The sequence below is a fragment of the Eriocheir sinensis genome, chromosome 14, assembly GCF_024679095.1.
Source record: "Eriocheir sinensis breed Jianghai 21 chromosome 14, ASM2467909v1, whole genome shotgun sequence".
NCBI classification, from domain to species: Eukaryota; Metazoa; Arthropoda; class Malacostraca; order Decapoda; family Varunidae; genus Eriocheir; species Eriocheir sinensis.
The window spans coordinates 13,642,753-13,659,187 of NC_066522.1; the positions used below are offsets into that span (position 1 = coordinate 13,642,753).

Genomic DNA, 16,435 nt, shown 5'->3' on the forward strand with positions numbered 1-16,435 from the left:
AGGGGAGCAGGAAGTGGAGTGCAGTGTGGTGGCGCCAAGGCAGGGCATAATCAGTTGTCAGCGAGTCGCAATTTCCAGGTGTTCCTCAGGTCAGTCCGTGGGTCATGTAACAGCAGGTGGCGGAGTGCTTGTGGAGCTGCATCTAAAGGTCGCTTAGGTTACTGACATAGCAGTAAGGTGCAAAGTCAGGGCCAGCGAGAATGGGGGTGGGGGGTGGGGTGGTACTGGTCTGCTCAGTGGCTGCATTAGGGTAAGTTTTTTTTTTTTTTTTTTTTTTTCTCATGGCAGTGCCTCATGCTTGGTTTGTCAAAGGATAATGCTGTGTGATTTCAAGAAATATCTTAAGTATTTTCGACAAATATAGTTTGTGTGAGTGACTGTGACAGTGCTATCTTTGTTTTTCGGTGAGGGGTGTAATGCTTTTTATATGCATAACCTGTATATCTGAATGTTAGGAGTCAGTCTTATCATTGATATGTATGAAGGGTAAAAATTTATATGTCCACACTCCACAGTATGAGACATGTTAGATGATAATATAATTATGTACATAAGTTTTCAACATATTGCTTTTTCAAATGAAGAAACCTGTAGTGGTTTTATAAATAAGTTACTGTGCATATTGTGTGTAATTTGAGTGAAACTAACAACCAAATTATCTGTACCACAGGAAGCCCAGCAGGAGGCGAGAGCCCATGCGATGATGGTAGTACCGGCGGTGAGGTAGTAGTGAGCACGCAGGTGGATGGAGGAGGAGGAGCTGAGGAACTGCGGCGGGAGATGATTGACCTGAGAATGCAGCTGGACCGGGAGCGTCGCCACCGTCTGTCCCTCGAGGAGCACATTCGCACCCTCGAGGCTCCTAGTGGTGGCTTCCCCGAGCGTGTGAAGGAAGTGTCCTCCCACCCCACCTCTGTAAGTCATGCTGTTCCTCTATCTTTTATATGTTCATGTATGTATGTGTGTCCAGTTTATCTGTGTTGCCCTCTTTCTGTCTGTTTCATTTTAATTTCCTTTTCTCTTTCCTCTCTTTTCCTTCTCTCTTCTCCCTTCTACAACATACCCAAGGAAATTTATCAAAGGAAATTTAGTAGAGGGATTATACCATATACCTCTTCAGGAGTAGTATATCATAGAATTATATTTAGACCCTTTTTTTTTCTTCAAAATGCCTTAATAGTACTGTCATAACTAGAACTTCTCTGTCTTGACTCTATCACCTGTTGTCACCCTCAGAAGGCGGACCTGCGGGAACCCAAGGTGGAGACTACACCAGTGCCAGTGACTGTGCCTCCAGGCCAGGTAACAAGCGTGGTGGAAGTGACCACCACCCCACGGACTCCTGTCAGCACCACCAGCATTAAGAGTGAGCCACTCAGCCCCGCCACCAATAACCAGCTTCACCCTACAGTAAGTTCTCTTTACTGCCACAAAAAAACACCTCAAATTTTCAGGAGGCCTTAATTCAATTCGTCAGTATATTGTCTTTCTCTTCCTTTCTTTTCTAACTAAGGGAGACAGGCCAATGTCTGATTGAGTAACTTGGTAAATTGTGAAGCCCACTAAAGACTACTTCAGAGAAGGAAATGAAAAGAATTCCAAAGGACGTTTTCCTTTGTGATTCATCAGATATTCTGATGTGTCCTGCCTGAACAAATTTCAAGCTCTTGAAAGTAAAAAAAACAGAAGGCAGACTTTACCAGATTCTTTCATGAAGGTTACATACTTCAGTTCTGAATCTATAAAGAAAGGAGGTGGCAATCAAACCTCTAATTGGTGTCTTAATTTTTACCTACAGACACCAGCACACACTGCTGCCATTGCCCCTCCCACCACCACCACCCCTTCAGTGGCCCCACAGGTTGTATCAACCACCACCACAACTACCACAGTCATAGGCCAGTCACCACACCGACACCAGACGGCAACCGTCCTTAACCGGCAGCCCCTGAACCCCAACGGACACAACAACCAGATCCTCCCTGTGGTGTCTGCCAGCCCTGCCACCACCATTGTCACTGTCGTCCCCTCAGCCAAGGTCTGCCTCTTCCTGTGTCTTGTTTCTTCCTCCCATTTGATCCTTACATGTCCCATTAGTTTTTTTCTTTGTGAATATGCAGGTTTTCCATTGGATTTACATAAAATACTGCCTTTACTTTTTTTCTGCTAAATTGCCTATTAAGTACTTTGTTTTTTCCTAATTCAAACATTTTCCTTTTTTGGGGGCCTTTGTTTTTTATTCAAGTTATTTGATTTTTCATGTATTTTCTAATAAGTCTGACTGTTCTGATTCATGTTTCCCTTGTATCCCTTCTCTGTGGTTTCTATATAGCCTTTAACTAACTCATCACTTCTGGTTTGGGATTTTAAAATCCATAATTTGTTGGAACATCAATTTAGTATCTTGTGTCTTCCCTCAACCCTTTGGATTTCCATATATGTATGCTACTTCCTGAGACTGAAACTATATTTGAAACATCCTTTTCAATGATAATGAATGCCAGTCTATGAAATTTCAACTGAAAAATATTTTTGCCAACATTCCGGTTTAGTAACCTTTATTTGTGAATTTCTCTGGAGAGAGAGGCACACAGTTCATTGATATGACCCTTACTGTGCTTTCTGCAGGGTGGTGTGGATGCACTCCCTTCAGTATTTGAGGCCCTGACAGCCTCTGGAAGGTTTGGGGCCAAGGTGGAGGTGGAGCCGGCTCCTCGTGTTCCTTCCCCGGAGACCACCATTGAGTATGTGGACGATAGCAAAAACCACACGTGAGTAAAAGTTTTCACTTCATGAGAGTTTGGATTGTACTATTTTACATCTCCCAAGATACTGATTGTCAGTGGCCATGCATTTTTACATTTGCATTGCAATGTTACATGAATGTTTGAGAATTTTGACTTTAAGAATTTATCCAAATAACTTTGATTTCCTATGGGATATCATGCAGTGTTAGTGAGTGTGTGAAACTGAACAGCAAAGTGATGAATATGTAACACAGTTCAATAGTAATTATTTTTTATGTGACTAGTGTTTTTACTGTTGGGAAAGGCTTGACTTCCCCATCTTGCATATGTGGGAAATAAGAAATTAGGAATAATGATATATAATTAATGTTTGGTTATTGTTATTTCAGTGTTTACATTGTGAATTCAACCAATGCGGCATGCCAGAAATCACTAGACACCATCTGTGAGGCCATCAGACATCTGGAGGGTGACCACATGTTCCAAACAGAGGATCAACACCCACGCATAGAGGAGGAGATCATCACTGATGAGACACTCACCATTGAGGACCATGTGGGGGAGCAGGTCACCTTGGCAGAGGAGGAGCCCATCACCCTCCACATGGTGGGGGAGCCTCAGGAGGTTCCGCTGGAGCTCACCACCACCCATCGCCCCAACAACACTCCGCATTCCCGGTTGGCACCCCAACAAGCAGCCACCATCAGCTTGAACGCCAACACTGGGGGACGGTTGGTATCTCACCCTGGTACTCGGCTACCCCAGGCGTCAGCAACCCTTGAGGCTGTGCCTGTGTGCAGCATCTCCACCACCACCTCTTCCCCCTCCTCCACATTACTACAACCCTCAAGACCAGGAGTAATTGTAGTGAAGCACCCCTAAAGTTCTTCTGACCTTCTGGGCAGGTCGACTGTGTTAATACGTTAAGGAGAGTAAGCTAAGCTACCTTTGACCAGTGGTGTTTTTCTACCCACAGCTGTGGGTGGCAGAACGTTCTTGTCTGGCCGAGTTTGTTAAGAACAGAGCCCGTTGCCACCACTCCTGCAATGCCACCAGTGCAAGGTCGGAGGGGAGAAAAACCCATATTGTAAAGCTTGTACATAGTGTCTTCGGTGTATAAAGTATAGACTGTTAAGAGAACCAGGAGATGTGACAGCTCACTCTGTGCATATCGTGAGTGGCTGGCACCATCGTTCCAGGTGTCACTGTCAGCTTGGTTGCTACTCTGCTTGGAGGAAAACTTATCGCCACATTTTATATGTAGTCTCTGGGCAGGGCTTTGGTTTCACTGGTCCCACAGGCAGCATGATGGCATGGGAGACTCAGGCATTCAGCTCTCACGCTTCTATTTTTTTTTTCTTTTATTTGGAAGGAACTAACAAATGTTTTTTTATGTGTAATATGGAAATATTATTTAAGCTGAATTTTGTTGATATGTAATTGTTTAGCACAAAGACTGGTACTCTGAAGGTGGGAGTTAAAGATAAAGTAAAAGATCAGTATGTATAACATTATCTGGTCATAAAAGCTTCAATTTTCAAAAGTAAACTAACACAAGTTTATAAAAAGTTTCATATTTCTAATATGAAGTCTGTAACAAGTCTTACAAGATATGAGATGTTCCAAATTCATCAAACTGATGCTAATTGCAAGTTAAAAGCATTTCTTAAAATGATGGGAGAAGCAGCAACAGTTGTCTGCATGGGAGGACCAACTATAGGTCAGCAGGGTTAGGAGGTAATGTAAAGGAAATCTTGCCTGTGGAATCCCAACCTACACCTGCTAACAACAAACCAACATCAGAAAGTTTAATTTATTTTTTAATTATTTGAACAAATACATAAGTTGCTCATTACACTTGTGCATTATGTATTAGAATTTAGATGTAAAATATAAATTTTGCACAAAAAAATTGGTGCTCAAATCAAAGCCCTCCATGCAGGAACTGTCCATTTAGGGTATTGATTTGCAAGTTGTTTACCAGGCAGAAGACAAGGAGCACTGCTCACAAGGTGTACATGTGTGTATGTATGTATGCATATTGCCCGTGGGTGTGTAGCTTGTATGTGTATGTGCACATAATAAGTTGTATATAGTGAGGAATGAGTGCTGTGAGCCCAGTGGTGCAGCACACAGGGTGACTTGAGTGGACCCTGCACCCAGTGCTCACACAATCATTGGCACCATTATTTATCATATATAAAAATTCATGCATTAAGAAATTTATTATCGTCTTGAAAGGAGTTGCAACCAAAATTTCAGTTCTCCAAAGAATGTGCGATTGTTTTGTGATGGGAGTGGATTATTTTCCAATTCATCACAACTTAAGTTAAACAGTATAAGCATTCTGTAAGATACAGGAAATTATATATATTTAAATAATTTTCTTTTCTCAGAAAAAGTAATGGACATTATTAGGTGTTACTTAATAGCAATGTCACGGTGATTAATACACTGTGATACCAGTGTAACTGACTATTATAGATTCCTGTTGAAAATAATTAAGAATTGTGTACCTTCAACAGTGTAAACTTTGTTGTAGTTCTTTACTTGGTGTGCTCCTGCTGGCAGCCTGTGCATGCCAGAAGGTGCTGTGCTTGAAAACGGGGAAATAGTAAATTGGTTGACATGACCTCCATACATACTCTTATGCTCTTCATTCTTTTTTATTATGTTATGGTGATTGTGTGTATGGTATGGCAGCTTGTGGTGTGTGTGATGGCACCTAAAAAAAGGAGGATCCTGTGAAGTGCTCCTGAGGTACCATCAATACTTCTAGATAACATGAGACTGGTAGCTTTATTTTGAATCTGACATTAAGGACTTAGTTAAGTGCTGTGTAGAATTGCAGTGCAAGATACTTGAGGGTTATAAAATATACCACATGTACGTATCAAAAATGTCTTGTGAGGGGCGGGGGTACAAAAGATGCGGAACAGAAAGCCTAAATTCTTATAGTGTGAAGTAAAACAGGGCACTCATCCCCTTTCCCTACCATGTGTGTATGCCTTTAGGGGCAGGGTTTATATGTAATGATGTTTTCTTTCTTAGCCTTTCAGTCTTGGCGAGATTCCAACTGGAAGGCTTTCAGCATTTGCTCAAGTAGGGTACTTTTTGGACCAGCTCTGTTTTGGTTAAGGGGATAGCTGTGCTGTCTGGTGAGGGAGATCGTTTATAGTGAGGACGTAGTGGGGGAAATAGTCTTTATTCTGCCGAGAAATACACATAGTTAGGAATCAGTCGTCTCATGCTTGAACTCTTGCCAAATTCTAATCATGTTCATAACTTTTACCTCTTGTTCTGGAAGGAAAACTGCTCACCTCACACTCCATATAATACTGAGGCAGGCAGCTGATCATGCAGGCATGAGCAGGGAGGTTGTGCTCTAATGTGAACACTGTAAAGGTCATCCAGTTCAGCAACAGTAATGTCACAGGTTATGCTGCTAATTATGTTTTTACATATGGGTCTGAAGCACATGTTTTTTAACCACTTAATAAAACAACCTCATGCTCTTACTGTTGTCAGCTGTCTGGTGTGGCTTTCATATTTCTTATTCTCATTGAAAGGTTTGTAATTAACTGTTTGTTACAGTTTCACTGTGAACCTAATTACTTAAATGCAGATTCATGTGTGTAAGTATTATTGGTGTACTGAGATATGGGATGTTAAAAGTTAACACTGAAATTAGGCTTTATGAGTGCAGTGAGTGAGGGCCAAGATTGTTTTCCATTGTTAGCATTGATAGGACTGACTCATGTGCACGTGAGAGTATTTGAGCCAGTGAGACCCGTGAGAAAGAATCCCTGGAGCTGGTACAGATCTTATTGGGTGTGTATATTAGGATCTTGTTGAAGTGTTAAGTTGGCAGTGATCTCAGTTGAAGCCAATATAATCTATTGTTATGGCATCTTTTTAAAAATTGAAATAGCCATTATTAGTTTTGCAGTAGTTGTTTTCAGTTAGGTAAAGCAGGGCTTTTACATGTGCCAATTGAATCTCAGATTAGAGATAATTATTGTAATTTTCCAGAGATGATGTGGTTGGTCACTGCCAACTTTAACCATTCTATGGCAATTAGGAAATTTGCACCAGAGTGCAAGATGTTTGAAAGTACAAATATTTATTACAAGCCTCGAGTTTTGACATACTGCATTCCTGTTGGGCATCAACATTTTCTCCTGGAAAGCTGAAAACTGCCAGTAAATTATAAGGAATTCAATAATTTCTTGACATCAAATAACAGTTTTGAATCTAAGTTGTGGGGAGGATGCAGAGGCCCATTGGAATGATACACTGAAGGTCCTATACTCTCACTGTCATGTGCAGGATGATGTGTGTACCCAAGGTGTTGTGCCACACTGCACACCAGTGTCACTGAATGTTTCTAGTGCTAGGGTTTTCTTACATTTCTGGGTCTGCTGGCACACTGTTTTCTGCACGGCTGCCTGGCACAATTATTATCCATTTACAGATATGCATAAGTTTTATACACGGAAGTATTTTCTCAAATCTATTCACACAGATACCTCCCCCACTGCCATTTCAGAAATAGTGTAGTAGTTTTGCGAAAGCCTTTCAATGTTTCTTTGGACTTGAATTTTATTTTTTCAAAAAGATACAAGTTCAGATGGGAAAAAAATATTGGTTTAACTAAATCCAAGGATAATAATAAGACTGCCTGGTAGACACAGTGCAGTCTGTGCCTCAGCAAGCACAGGACAGTGGGAAAACATTGCTGCACTGGGAATTGTTTGTAGCACACCATTTGGTCGTGTGTTGTGGCCATGGGAAGCCACACTTTTTAAACTTAACAATTTTATGGTCATTGCAGCAGCCAGACCCACCTTTGACACCTTAGGGTGCCTCTTGCTGTTGTGGATCTGGTCAGGCTGCTCCAATGACAACTTCAAAAAGCTTAATTATTTGCCACCATGTACATCTGCAGGCTGACTTCTTAAAACCAAAGATTTGTACTTTCTGTTATCCTGTCAGTTTTGTAATGTCGGTAATTGTACATTCGTTTTAAGTTTTGAACCTCGCAAAAACTTCACACCTTTACATTTTCCAGCAGGTGTCTGCTTTCAGTTTTTTACTTTTATTTCCTTATAAATATATAACTGGAGATCAATATGAAAAATCTCTCCTCTCTTGTTTATATAGAATATGAAAAAATCTCATCTTCACTTATTGTTTTCCTAACCATTACCTTGTTGCATGAAATATTAATGATGCACTTTTAAATATTTTATTCAAAGCAGCACAATTATTCATTTACACATGAAAGCTACATGAAGAGCTAAAGAATTAGAACATACTGGACATGCTCTCCTCAAGGAACTTCTTATAGAGGGCCATGAAGGCAGCTACAAATGCCTCTATGTGGTAGATGGCCTTGGAGCCCAGATTAAGCCGGTGTTCATGGAAAGCTGCCAGACTTGTCACCTCGCACTTCAGCTCACCATCACAATTCTTGACCAATTCTTGTAACAGGCCCTGGAATAATCAAGTGGTTAACTGTAATGTTTTAGCAAGACTAGCTGCAGGCCTGGTCTCAACCCCAGCCTGGGCAGTCAGGAGCAGCTCAACAAGCAGCAAATCCTCCCTTTCTGGCAGGGATGGTGTATTCATATTCGAATAAATATTGACAGTAATCAAAGTATTCGTATTCGAATACAAGGGGAAAGTATTTGTATTCTGTGAATAATCTGACGAATATTTCAAAATTTATTATCCGAAATAACAGCTGTTGTTCCTTACAACTCCAGCCTCCTGCTGGGCGGATGTGTAAGGCCGCGGTCACGATCAGTCACTCCCAGCGCACTCCGACCTCAGAAAATGTAGCCTTCCACGGTGATTGTCTTGGCTCCACCCGGCAATCTTCAAGTAATCCCAGGGATCATTTGTGACCCCGGCAATCTTCAAGTAATCCCAGGGATCATTTGTGACACTGCCATATCTCACTGAGCGCTGCGGCGCCGCAGGCTGCATGCCGACAGTTTTGGAAATTTCAAAACAATCGGCGCCCTCCTCGACATCTGCCAGCAATAAACCACGACCATCGGATGCCCATCTCAACAACATAGTTTCGCAGTCGGCAATGGTCGGCACTGAAGGGAATCTACTTACGATGGTCGTAATGCATGTCTGGCAGCGGTTTCCCAACCGACTGCATACAGAATAGCAACGGCGCCACGCTGAGCCCCTGTTTGGAGGCGGGCATGGAGTGGCGTCTGCCGGGGTATATAAATTTATTTTATTTTATTTATTTATTTATTTATTTATTTATTTTTTACTCCGGGGCTTGAACACGAGTGCAGATGGCAAGGAAACTAGCATCGCTACTGTACACGTGGCCACCAGTTCACCATTACCACATTGCCATGGCCCTGTCACCACCACCACTGCTGCTCCACCAACATCTGACCCTGCCGCCACTACCCACATTCTCCAGTTTTTGGATGAATATATAGTAGTGGGCGTAGTTAATGAGAAATTTTTTCCAGTCAGCCTGCAAGACACGGAGGAGGAGGAGTGGGGCAAAGTGGGGTCTGTGGTGGGCACGCATCCTCATCTGGACACAGATGAAGAAGTCTCGAGATGATCGGCAGCAGTCCTAATAACATCGCTATCACCCCCAGATGGTGTTACAATCGTCCTTTTCCGGTTGGTGTCAGTTAAAACAACCGTCAACAACCTTGGCCATCATGTTGGGAGGCTATCGCTACCCACATATGACGGTCGGAACACCATCTGCACCCAGTGAGATGTAACGCTGTCGCAGCAGCACACCCATCGCCACACTCAAGGTCACGCAGCCCGGATTATCGGCAAATTGAACATTGGGAGGGCGCCACGAGTCATGATCGTGACTGTGACTGCGGCCTAATCATCGTGTATACTGCAGGGTTCGCAGACTGACAGCACGGCCGATTCAATTGCCACTTGCCAGGGTGGATGCTGAATGTGTGTTTATGAGCTCATTTTACTGTTGCAAAACTTCAAAACAGTTCTACACCCAGTTACATCGAGAAGGTATTTTTCAATGAAAAGTATTCACGAATGTATCCATGAATACTTTCAAGAAGTATTCGTATTCGTTGAAATTTTAAGTATTCGTATTCGAATACACAATTCTTGTATTCACTCTATCCCTGCTTTCTGGCTGGTCGATATATAGCAACCTCAGGAAGGTAAACTGTGGTAACCTAGCTGTCACACTGGACGTTTCTATATGTTCAAGGCGTGAGGTGGCGACAATGAGTACTGATGTCACAAATAATATGCACCCAACTTTCAAAGGTATGTTGATATAATGTTAAGTCATGATGGGCACATCACTGTCCTCTTTAGCTAATGCTACTGCAGTAACTACTGTCCTCTTTAGCTAATGCTACTGCAGTAACTACTAAGTAACTACAGTAACAATACTGAAAAGCTTAAAGCTTTTCTGAATGACCATAAAAGCTACCAAACATTGTGTGTGCAATTTTACATCTATTCCAGACAGCATATAATAACTTTTTCTCAAAAAATATATATTCATGTATTTTTGATATCCCTAGACCATCAGGTTTTCTTGAGATAAACCTTGATGAAGATGTTTACCTGGAGAAGCTTGAAAATATGTATTAGAATGATGTCCATTATGTATTGACGACTTGTATACATGTGGACACAGTTTAAGAGACCAACCTTGAAGATGATCTCTGAGGGGATGCAGTGAGTCAGGAGTTCATAGATCCTCTCCCTCACTTCCAAGAGGCGCTTAGGACTCTGTTCTTCAACAATCTTGGCTGCAGTGTCTCTTAAGTACACCTCCCAATCTGGCACCACCAAATCCTGCTGCTTGCTGAAAGGATATCTGCAAAAGTTCCAGGTGAAGACTAATATTTTCTTCTTTTCATTCCAAAGTCTCCCATGTGTCCCCTTCTCCCTATCCTACCAAACTCACATTTAGATGTTATCTACCTTGTCTAGGGTAGAATTATGAGTAGAACCCTGAAAGACCTTACAACTTTTGCATCTAGGACATTTTTCTTCATGTTTTCATAAATTCTTATGTATTGTTATACTCTTCTCACCCAAGCCCGACCCAGATTTGTAGCTAGGTGTATGTATCTTGTTCATATATGTCTTCATACTGAGGGACATTAAAATGAAACTCAGTCCTTTCTACTCTAATACAATTCATCCCTTTGTACTGATACCTAAAAGTTTCTACTAAAAGGTACCACTTGCTTTAAACTTTTGGTATCCATAGTAGAATTACTTGTGGGGTTTACCTACAGGCAGAATATTGTGACAATATAAAACAGTATTTAGATGAGGTTTGGTTTTCCAGGTGTTAGAAGAGCCAGAGTGCTGATGATGGTGAGTGGAAGGGGGAGCTGATTAGAGTGGCAGAAGCAAAGGTAGGGGTAAAAAATGTCATTAGGAGTGGCTGTAGAAGAGGAGAGTACTTACTGTTGCACTTTGGTTGCTTCACACAGCAGCAGAGCACGGCGCAGGTTGCGGTTAGAAGCTTCTGCCATTCTGGTTGCTAGCTCTGGAGGTAGCATCAGGCTCTCCTTCTTACACACATTCTGTAAAAACACAATATACATAAATACCTTTCCTGGAATGGATGGAATGGAATGGAAATTTCAATCATACAAAGGGCTCTGTCTGCTCTTCAATGGCATATGCATCTCATGTGTGAGGACATTCTATAAAAATAGCCCTTTTGAACAGTTAGAGTCAAGGGCTTTTCACCTCATCAGTTCCCCTCCTCTTATTGAGTCTTTTCTTAATTTCCACCTCTACATTCCATCAATATATTCAAGCTTATTGCTCTCCTTGCTAACTGCATGCCTCCACCCCTCCCTCGGTCCCACTCTATAAGACTACTATCTACTCTAGCACACTTTTATGCTGTTCAAAGTCCTCATGCAAGATTAGCCAGCATCTGCTTTGTTTTATCCCTTTGCTGGTAAACTCTGGAGCAGCATTCCTTCATTTGTACATACTTCTTCCTATGACTTGAACACACTCAAAGAGGGGTGTACAAAACATCTCTTTAACTCAATCTGACACCCTTTTGAATATTCCTACCTATTTCTTTACCTTAGGTTATGCTTGATAACTGCTGCCCAATACATAAATAAGCACAAGAAACAACATGGGCTGGATGCTGCTGCTCAGTCACAGTGTACCTACGGTGAGCCAACCCTCAGCCCTGCTGTATTGGTGGACAGTTTTTTATTCTGCACATGGAGCACTCTGCTTTGTGGGCATCCCCTTGGCTTCCTCCACTTGCGATGAGGAGGGTTCAATTCTGGGTAGTGTGTCACATGCCTGTATAGCCAAGGTTGGGATTCACAGACAGTGCAGGCAATAGGCCTCGATTCTAACAATCCCAAAGTCACAGAGCATATACTTCTATACGCACCTGCAGCACCTGAGCAACCTGCTCCACAGATGGTGCCGGCACCCTCACACCGAGGCAACGGCTGCGGATGGCAGGGATGACCTTGGAGGTCGAGTTGGTGCACAAAATCAGGCGGCAAGTGGCCATGTACTTTTCCATCGTCCGGCGTAGTGCATGCTGGGCATCCTTGGTCAGTTTGTCTACCTCAGTCAGGATCACCACTGTCAAGGATGATAAAACACAAAGTGCACTGTACTAATTGCAGGACACCATACAAGAAAATATTAATACGTCTGGTATGGCAATCTGCTTACATATGGTGACATTCAAAATTAAGGCATATGCAAAGTATAACAGTACAGTAAATTGCCTTTTTACTGAGCAGTATGCAGTCTTGGTCTTGCCATCACTATTTTACAATGATAGTTTACCATCAGTTATAACCAACCCTCAGATTAGGTGTTACAGTCTCCATCCCTGTGCTGACCAATAACTGGAGGCCATGAGAAAAAGTGTAAGGGAACTGACATACATTGACAAAAGTGATCAAAGTAATTGGACATAGTTTGAAGTATGTGTGGGTCATTCACCCACAGTCTGATAATGTGCTGGACTGGTAATTGCTAGCAAGTGCCCTCCCAGGAGCTTTTTTGAGCTCATTAGACTAATCAATTGATACAGCTGGGGTCTTACATACCACAATCATTCATTCACCCTGTTCACAGTAACCACTCCTGTCAGTGAAACACTTTTTGGCCCGAGCAGTAAGCGAACCTCAACTTCCTGAGTGACAGTCAAGGGCATCACCACTGTACCATATAGCATATACTGTGTGTATAAACTTAAAACTTAGCTCTTCCTCAATATATCAAAATATACATATCATTAAATAAATATCATGCTATCAGACAATATCTGGCAGGCTCACCTTTGAACTCGCGCTGGCCAGACGTGTCAAGCTGATGTACAGAGGCAATGGTCTTGATGAGCTCCTGCACCACCACTGTGTCATATATCCCAACATCACTGGGATTCACCTCAACATGGTAGTTGCTTGCCAGTGTGATAATCTCTAGCTTCTTTTTGGATGGAGTCTGTAGAAGAAGTAATTTCTCTTAATAAAAGGAAGCTGCTTTTGGATGTATGTTCATTTATCAAAATGGTTAAGGCCATAGCTCTTAAAAAAAAGATAACCACATGAAAGATTGCAAATTGGATAGAATAAAACACACTAATAAGAGGTAGAAGATGAACAAGAGGAAGAAGATAGGGAAATTAGGACCAGAAATAGAAAGATGAGAATAAGTTGTGAGAAAAGAGGAACAAAGAACAAGAACAATACCATCAGAATCAGTGATCAGCTTTACCAACCTGAAAGTTCTGGTGTTCTATCCTCAGGCGCTCCACCCCAGGCCCATACAGCTCCCGCAGCAGACACATTACCCGGGTCTTCTTGCCAGCACCAGGGGGGCCATAGATCAGCAGGTGAGGAAAGTCACCTCCCTCAACCTGAAGTGTAGCAGTGAAGTTGATTCCCAGAGTGTTAATGAAACATGAATGCTTTTGATACAAAGCCATATATCACAACCTCCAGCAAAACCTAAGCTGCTCACTCTTAGATAATGTTTATAGTAAATGCAGTAATTGTAAATATTAGCTCCGCCACTGTTTCGTCTCAGTGTTAGAGCTTATAAGGTGTCCTTTGTCAGTTTGTTCCATTCACTCACCAGTCTTGAAGGGAACATGTTTCTCTTAAGGGTGCAGTGCCTTACCTAATGGGGTTTCAGGTCCCAGGTGTGTTAAAGCCACAGCTTTTGTTTGACTTTGCAATGGGTGTCATACACACTGAATGTTACAGGATACTGGTAAGCGATTCTAGTGAAGGTTGGAGAACAGGTTGAGAATCCCTTATCCAAAATCCCTGGGACCAAGAGTGTTGTGGATTTAAATTTTTTTGGATTTTGAAATATCTAGGCCCTTTGACATTTTTTAAAATATCTTTACACCATAGAGCACACAACACGCGGTAATCACAATGAGTAACAAGCGAAGGTGTTACTGTGATGACTGCTGACAACAAACTAACACATAGCAGCACCAAAGTTGCTAGGTCGTGGACTGTGTTCCCACCTAATCCCATCCCAAATGCTGCCCAAAACCCGCGGTGGTGGCGGGCAGATGTATTTACGGCCAAGGTGTCGATGCAGCAGTGGGTTTACCCACCCAATTGGGCGGGTGAACCGCAGACCTGGCAACCCTGAGCAGTACACAACAGCTGTATGTGGTGGAACCTTCCCATCACTTTGTGGAATTTTCCATTTGTGACACATCATGTCAGCATTAAAAAATCTTTCGAATTTTAGAATTTTGGATAAAGGATTTTCAACCTGTACGTTAGTATCCATTGTGAGTGACCTTTAATAAAATAATACTGGGGGGAGGGGGGGTGAAATAAGTGCCTTGCGATAAAGCATTTAGCCAATTCTTTCAAAACATACTGAAATCTAACAGAAATAAAAAAAAAAGTTTTGTTTGCCAGTATGAAGGGTGTACTTCTAGAATATTACCAAGTGGAATGTGGAAGGGTAAGGGTAATAATCTACTCTTCCATTCATCACACTGGTGAGTTTGGCACTATTTTTACTTACAGATCTTGTTGCATTGTTCATCTTTCTTTATAACCATTTAGCGTGGAAATAGTTAATGTGCCACTGAATACAATAGTTAAAGTACCACTGAGTACAATAGTTAAAGTACCACTGAGTACAATAGTTAAAGTACCACTGAGTACAATAGTTAAAGTACCACTGAATACAATAGTTAAAGTACCACTGAGTACAATAGTTAAAGTACCACTGAGTACAATAGTTAAAGTACCACTGAGTACAATAGTTAAAGTACCACTGAGTACAATAGTTAAAGTACCACTGAGTACAATAGTTAAAGTACCACTGAGTACAATAGTTAAAGTACCACTGAGTACAATAGTTAAAGTACCACTGAGTACAATAGTTAAAGTACCACTGAATACAATAGTTAAAGTACCACTGAATACAATAGTTAAAGTACCACTGAATACAATAGTTAAAGTACCACTGAGTACAATAGTTAAAGTACCACTGAGTACAATAGTTAAAGTGCCACAGAATACAACAGTTGAAAAAACCTACTACAATACTGAAAAAAAAATGTGGTTTGACCTTCTTTACTATCAGGAGGTAGTTAAATGGGGTGCAATTGTAAGCTATAATCGTCTTTTTTTTCTCATTTTTTATTAGGCAAGAGTCGTGCTCAAGTGGCATGAAAAGAGGCTTCCTGCTCCACTGCCCAAGATTCCATTCCCTCCGCACCAACCTAAGAGCATCCCTAACCAAACTCCACATCCACAGGCCAACTCTTGGGGACCTGCTGGGCGGCGGCACCTTCAGCTCCAATAAAGCCTTCCAAGCCCTCAAGTGTACGCAGACCTTCCTGCAGAAGTCGGGGCAACTCGACAGGATCTAATCCCCATCCTAGTGACAGAACGACAAACTCGAAACAAACCCACAGCCTAACCCGCCCCTGAAACCCTCCAGAAGAGCATTAGTTATCACGCCTCACCAGCTTTTTTAGGTGTGCCGCTTGTTCCAGGTGATAGTCCAGCTTACTCAGCTCCTTGGGCCTGTGCTTGTCCACCCACAGACTCATGCTTTGTCGTGTACGTCTAGAAATAAGGACAAATAAGTCACACCGCCGTGGCCTTCACAAAGCGCGCGCACTTTGGCTTGTTGATCTATTAACGATCTTGATCTTGATCTTGATGTCACAGATGACGAGATTTTTCCCCAGCCCAGGCCTTTGTATCGGCAGCTCCTGTGAAAGAAAATTGACTTTATTTAGTAAGTGGTTACATTTTGTGGCTGAATAGACAATACAGTGACAACATGCTGACTCTTAAAAGGATAACCCACTAAAGTTGTCCAACTTCTGTATCGTCTCCGCCAGTTCTTCTTCCCCGCACAGTTGCTATCCATATACAGGGGCCTTGTCCGCCCTCGTATGGAGTATGCATCTCACGTGTGGGGGGCTCCACTCACACAGCTTTTCTGGACAGAGCGGAGTCTAAGGCTTTTCGTCTCATCTGCTCTCCTCCTCTCACTGATAGTCTTCTACCTCTTAAATGGACCGTATTGGCTATACAGACAGCGCCACATGTGGCCACTCAACTCTAAGCTGTCCTTTCCATAGAGTTCAAGTTATAGACTAGAGTACGTGCGTCTGAGGCTGTCTCCGGGATACA

General features: G+C 42.2%; 2 protein-coding genes across 2 annotated transcripts in view; one reads left to right on the forward strand and one right to left on the reverse strand.

Moving 5' to 3' along the window:
• The window catches only part of LOC126998508 (helix-loop-helix protein 11-like), a 36,219-nt gene extending 28,286 nt beyond the window's left edge, over positions 1-7,933 (forward strand). Inside the window, exons 4-8 of the mRNA XM_050860259.1 lie at positions 671-915; positions 1,237-1,410; positions 1,799-2,038; positions 2,629-2,771; positions 3,137-7,933. Of these exons, the coding sequence (XP_050716216.1) occupies positions 671-915; positions 1,237-1,410; positions 1,799-2,038; positions 2,629-2,771; positions 3,137-3,629 (1,295 nt within the window). The 3' untranslated portion in view covers positions 3,630-7,933. The remainder of the gene's footprint in view (positions 1-670; positions 916-1,236; positions 1,411-1,798; positions 2,039-2,628; positions 2,772-3,136) is intronic.
• Positions 7,934-7,981: 48 nt separating this feature from the next.
• Positions 7,982-15,985, reverse strand: LOC126998509 (replication factor C subunit 3-like). The gene is made up of 7 exons (XM_050860260.1): positions 15,757-15,985; positions 13,528-13,665; positions 13,085-13,250; positions 12,178-12,377; positions 11,214-11,332; positions 10,443-10,611; positions 7,982-8,243 (listed from the first exon to the last, which is right to left on the reverse strand). The coding sequence occupies exons 1-7, from the start codon at positions 15,841-15,843 to the stop codon at positions 8,055-8,057; spliced, it is 1,068 nt and encodes a 355-aa protein (XP_050716217.1). The 5' UTR covers positions 15,844-15,985; the 3' UTR covers positions 7,982-8,054.
• Between the last annotated feature and the right edge of the window lie 450 nt (positions 15,986-16,435).